The following is a 6,176-nucleotide window of genomic DNA, read 5'->3' as shown; positions in this document are numbered from 1 at the left end:
CAGCCGCCAAAGCCCATCATCCCAACTCCCCTGGGCAGAGCAGGGCTGGAAACCAGCTCCCACCCAGAGGAGGGCTAAAGGGGAGGAGGAGAAGGGAAGGGAGGAAAGCAAGACAGGAGGGGGAGAGAATGACAGCAGCAGAGCCACGATGGAGGGAGGGGAAAGGGAGAGAGAAGGAGCCCAGATCTGATCTGATCCGTCGGATTTTACAGGGCGAGGGGTGGGGTGGGCAGGATCATGGTGTCCAGACCAGCTGAGGTATGCAGCAACATCCCCCGCTCCTCAGAGAGCCCATGGCCCAGCGGGGTCTCTCACTGGAGGATGGGGACCGCAGGGAAAGAGCCATATTCTCCGTAGCCCTTCCATGTTAGGGGGAGTCTGGTTGGCCTGTGGGTATGAGGGTCCCCTGGCCCCCCTCGGGTGGGGGCCTGTGTCTGGAACTCATTTCAGGCCATTTCTAACCTGCTGTGACTGGTCAGTGCGGACGGGGCCAACGCGCGATAGAACCGGGAGGCACAGCCAAGCGCTAGCCCAGTTCTGTGCAGACGGGGGCCTAAGGCTGAGGTTACTGGGAGCCTTCACTAAGCACACAGACTCCAGGCAGCTTTGTCGGGCACCTCGGACATGGCTGCTTGTCTGCTGGAGATCAAGTAAAGAGCTCTCCCCCACTGTTCAGAGCTTCTGGGATGGATTCTCTGGGAGCTGCCTCTGCTTGGGTCGTTCTCATGCCCCAGCCTGGGGATGGGGGAATGTCGCCTGTGCCCGGGGGGGGGGGGATCTTTCCCCGACATCCCAGCACTGTCCCTCTGTGTCTCACTGCAGCCTCGGTTTGTGCTGGGGTCTCAGGCTGGAACACAGAGTTGGGGATGTTAAAGATTTTCTTGCTCTGGAAGCAGGAGGAAAGGAATGGGCTCCCGGTGCCTATGTGCATGCAGTCTTAGATTCTGTGCAACTGGGAAATTGCCACCACAGTATGCTGCCAGTGCCCAGAGTCCTGCCTCAGGAAGTCACAGCATCAGCCCATTAGCTTAGCAGGTGTTCAGCTGTGATCCAGGGACAAATGATGATTTATGCAACCCTTGCAGGTGGTTCCTGGAGAGCTGACTAATTGCGTGGGAGGAAGGATGGGCTTGTGGTTAAGGCAGTGGGCTGGAACTCAGGAGATCTGAGGTTTGTTCCTAGCACTGCATCAGACCTCTGGGACCTTGGGCAAATCAGTTAACCACTTTGTGCCTCAGTTTCCCCAGAATAAGGGTGTCATAATACTTCCTCATCGGGCGTGGGTGCTCTGAGGATTAGTTCATTAGCATATGTGAGATGTTCAGATTCCAGTAATTTGCACCAGAGAAAAGCCAATAAGTAAATGAGGCATGTTCTCCTCCTTATTTCCAGCTGCTGATGGTCCCTCAGGTTCCTTTTGTGGGTTGGCAGTTGGTGTAGTTATCCCAGGGACATGGCAGGAGGGGAGATGTCTGGGAGCCCATCTCTCTAGGAAGAGGTGCTCTGCGCTATGAGAATGTTTGAGAGCCCCTGTCCTAGCACTGTTCCCTGGAGCGCCGGCTGCTGCAGGCGATGGCTCCTGTGGCAATGTCTCTTTGGGGGAAGGGAAATAAATACGGGCAGGAATGAACCGGGAGGTGCAGCGTGACACGTCTGGTTTTCTGTCCTGCACCTGCATGCTGGCCGACAGCTCTACAACCAGAAAGAGGGACTTCCCTCACATGTTCCCCTCTCCTGCTGGGGAATCAGCTCTTGCTCCCAGACAGACACACTAACCCTGTTGTATGTTGCTGGGCTGTCGCGCTGTCCAGGGAGGCTGCTGGGGTACTCGCCAGTGTCTGACATTTACAGCTGTGCTTCGGAGTTCCCTGTCTCAGAGCCCATCTCTTACAGGATGTTTGGAGAACCCTGGGGTGCCTTCTGCATGGGCTATCGCAGGGCCTGCATAAAGAAGAGCCCAGTCAGTGCGGATTGGATGAACCCCATGAGTCTAGTCTCTCTGGATATCTAGGCCGACTCTTAGTGGCTTGATCCCATTGTATCTGCTGATTGCTCGACCCTTACCAGCAGCACACCCTGTTATTAAAGTCCTGCCCCCCCGGCCCCCCGCAGCATTTCAGCCCCGTCTTACTGTGCCCCGCTATTCCAGTGCCCCCCACAGCTCATCCACCTCAAACCTCACCTGTGACATGGCCTGCTGATCCAATCCCGGGCCACTTTCGGGCATAGGTGGCCAGCATTGGCAGATTGCCAGCCGGATCCATGACCGGGATGGACCACAATGAGATCCAGCACACTCATTCCACATGTGATGCAGCTCTGGTCTCCTCCTTATTCCCACCCAATGAGCATTCCCTCACTGGGTTACTGAGGATCTCCAGTCCCTGAGCCACCGGGGTTGTCCTCATTGGAACTCATTGTTTTCCCGAAGCAGGACTCAGCCCACAGACCCCGCAGATGGCAGAAACCCTTTTGATGGAGAGCCCATCTGCAGCCTGCTGGGATCCCTCCTCTTCCCACTTGCTGCTCCCCACCCAGCGATTTCCAACTCAGAGCAAACCTGTTTGCCAACCCTTATGGTTGCACCCTGCCTGCCTGGCATCCCTCTCTCATTCTGCCTCATTCTAGACAGGGTTAACATCTCGTCTGCCTGTGCCAGGAACACCCAGCCGAGGAGGAGAGAGCCGGAGAGCGAGAAGTGGGATTCTTCCTTTTCTTTTCCGGACTCGTCTCCCTCCCCATCGCCGTAGAGACGGTCTCCGAGGAGAGCGAAGGTGTCAGAGCGCGGAGAGGCAGGGGAAGCATCGCAGCAGGGCTTCAGAGATGAAGAAGGTCCAGGAGCACCATCTCCGGGAGGTAGGAAGCAGCAATCTGTAACCACACAGAATGAGATGCCAGGGAAGGAGAGGAGGGGGAAAGCTGCAGGGCTGACCAGCATGGGGATGCCTTTTTAATGCAAACCAGGCAGGTCGAGGGGACTAACGTTCAGCCTCACAGTACCTCCATCTCCTCTCCCCCTGGGGTAGGGGGGTTCTTTCGGGTACTTATTAACGGTCATTCGTTGCACCTGGGAAGAGCAGAGTTTTCTGTTTTGGGGAGCCAAAGCTGGCTCAGTAGCAGATTAAGCAGGTGGGTGGCTGTCATTTCGTAACGAGCTCTTCTCGCTCTCTTTAATTAGCAAGTTCAGTAAATAGCGACGCCCGGCGCTGTGCAGCTAATTGGCTGGTCCCACGTTCGCCCGCCAGCTTCGTCGTGGAGATGCTTTTCCTAGCGAGCAGGTGTTTCCGTCGGGATGGTTCATGTTGTGTCGGGGCGGGTGCTCAGGTGGAACATGCTGTTCCTCGAGGTGTTGGGTGGTTTGCATGCCTGGCATCACACCCAAGGTGGGACAGATGCAGCAGATGTGGGGCGGGCACAGGTGCTCTGGGGAGGGAGTAGGGCCCGAGTGATCTTTTGTTGGGATTAGCAGACTGGCCAGCGGACAGGAAGCAGTTTGATCCTCCCCAGACCAGGCACTGGTCCTCTCCCTGGCATGTTCCAGCCAGCTCCCCTGCCTCAGTTGCCAGCAGCTGGACTTTTGGCTGATAAAGAGACTCCCCCCGGCTCAAAGTCTAGTTCTTGGGAGTGGTGTTCCCCTCCCAGACAGATGCAGGACCACAAAAGGGCACAAATGTTCCATTTGCCCTGGATGAGACCCTGGCAGCTGAGGTGAAATGTCACCCCGGTAGGAAAGGGAAACGTCACCCCGGTAGGAAATGTCACCCCTTTGGCTTATTCCTGTCAGATTCCATAGCTCCCTTGCCTGGGCCCTGAAGCCTCACGGCCAGTTGGATGCAGGTTTCTTTGCGATTCCCAGGTTGTGTGGGGAACATCTGGAGACCTTAAGGGAAACCGGTGGGATTCTTTAAATGAATCCAGCTAACAAGACATGGAGAATGCTGAGAGGCTCTTTACAGAATAGTTTCAAATAAAGGGGGTATTGTCTCACCCCGTCTCATCTTTAAATCCCCCCTCAGCTCGCGTGGCCCCTCCCGCCCTTACCAAAGCATCCCCCTTTCTCAGAGACCTTTCAACCCCCAGAAAACTCCCCTTTCCCCTCCACTTGCCTCTCTTCCTCTGCCTCGCGAGGGGACCAAACAATGGAGCGAATGTGACTGGGGCACTCTCCCACCCATCTCTCCCTTTGCTTCCAGACAGGACTGAGCCCTAATGCCTGGCTACACTGGGTCTCATGAAGGGAGTTTTCTTCACATAAGGTGGGAGTTCAGAGGGCCCTGAGGGGGTCTGTCATCCCATAGGTGCTGGGCACTCCGCTCCCTCTCCGGCCCCTTTGGAACTCTCAGCCTAGGAACCTACTATTAAACCTCTGCTTTCAGGCCCTGCTTTCGCAGACTCTGTCTCTCCCCTTGACCCTCTTCCTCTTACTTCTGGGCTCTCTCTCTTCTCCAGCACTCTGTTTGTTCTCCAGCACGTGTGGAGCTTTTCCATCTGCACCAAGCCCTTCTCTCTGCCACGGTGCCCAGCTCCCCAATCTCCCGCCAGACCCCCAACGCTCATTTGAAAGAGAAGAGTGCGCTTCATTAAGAAGTGGGGGCTGGGGTTGCTCCTGCTAGAATAGCGCTCGGCATAGTGCCTGTCTGAGCGTATCACAAAACGTGTTACAAGTGTCGCGAACGCCTGCTCAACTTCTCCCTTCTCCCATTTGGGTGCTCATGCCGCCCGACTCTTCCTATCAGACTGGATTCCAGCTTGGTCTTGACCACATATTCTGTAGTTCTTAAAAGTCCAAGCAGCCTGATGGCTGAAACGAAAACATGGGACATTTCAGGTATGATGAAAGAAGTTCCTAAGACACCGGGACATGGTATGAACAACCAGGACTGCCCTAGTAAAACCAAGACATACGGTCATTCTACCAGCCTTGGCTGCTTTGGCCCTCCCTGTCTCTCGCTGCTCTTGTGGAAGGCTTGCTTATTGTTCAATATATATAATTATTTTGTCAGTGATTTTGTCTCAAATAATGACAGTTCAATCGACTGAAAATTAAATTCCCCTCTCTGTAAATGAATGAGGTATAAACACTCTCTTTCCATACCTCTCTCTCTCTATTTACACCTACTACCGTTACTGTTCCATCCCATAGGTGCCATTTACAGCCTTGTATGTAGGTTCTCACACTGTGCTCTGTTGACCACCAATGGTCTGCAGTTACCTAGCTAAGAACATAAGAATGGCTGTACTGGGTCAAACCAGTGGCCCATCTTGCCCAGTATCCTGTCTCTGACAGTGGCCAGTGCCAGATGCTTCAGAAGAGGGAATGAACAGAACAAGGCAGTTATCAAGTGATACATCTCTGGTTGTCCATTCCCAGCTTCTGGCAGTCAGAGGCTTAGGAACACCCAGAGCATGGGGTTGCATCCCTGACCATCTCAGCTAATAGCCCTTGATGGACTGATCCTCCATGAGCTAGTCATATGGTTCAGGCTCCTCTTTATTTCTAGCTGCCAATCCACATTAAAAGACAGTTAGACAGACATTCAGATGTTTCTTTCCTGTAGCTACCAAAGGGACATTGCAGGATTGGGAATGGGAGAGAAGGCGGGGATGTACTGTAGTGAATGGGAGGGGAGAGGTTTAGGAGATAATCTCACTATTGAAATGTAGGCCACACCATGAAAAGATTTGAGAACTCCTGCTCTCATCTGTAACTGAGCCTGGATTCATGGATTCCCAGACAAGAGGAACCACTGTGATCTTCTAGTCTGACCTCCTGCAACAGGTTTCCCTGGAATAATCTGTGTAATATATATCTGTTTAGAGAGCTAAAGTAAAATCACCCCTTACCCATGATTCTTTGCTCATTGTAAGTCTCTGCCTAGTTCACTTTTTCTCTTATGCTGCCCAGCACAATGTAGGATGTTTTTCTACGTTTCCTCCCTCCCTCTGATGTTTCAGTGCAGGGTCCAGCTTATGCTGGGCTCTTCCCTCTCATTCACTTTCCCATAAATTACTGCTTTGGATGACAAAGTGAATGCCAGATCCATTAAAAGTTCATATAGGCAAGTTTTTCCTACCTTCTTCCAAAGTCTCCATATGAGCAATCACTGCGCCTGATAGAGATCAATTTTAAACTTTGATTCAGGGATACATTTAGTTCCTGAAATACCAGCTCAAGT

General features: G+C 53.3%; 1 protein-coding gene across 1 annotated transcript in view; it reads left to right on the top strand.

The window, feature by feature from the left end:
- Window positions 1–2,574: 2,574 nt before the first annotated feature.
- The window catches only part of SLC6A7 (solute carrier family 6 member 7), a 30,516-nt gene continuing 26,914 nt past the window's right edge, over window positions 2,575–6,176 (top strand). Inside the window, exon 1 of the mRNA XM_073355338.1 lies at window positions 2,575–2,856. Coding sequence (XP_073211439.1) covers window positions 2,824–2,856 — 33 coding nt within the window. The 5' untranslated portion in view covers window positions 2,575–2,823. The remainder of the gene's footprint in view (window positions 2,857–6,176) is intronic.

Source organism: Lepidochelys kempii, chromosome 8, assembly GCF_965140265.1.
Source record: "Lepidochelys kempii isolate rLepKem1 chromosome 8, rLepKem1.hap2, whole genome shotgun sequence".
Lineage (NCBI taxonomy): Eukaryota > Metazoa > Chordata > Testudines > Cheloniidae > Lepidochelys > Lepidochelys kempii.
This window is presented reverse-complemented; position numbering and strand designations above follow the sequence as displayed.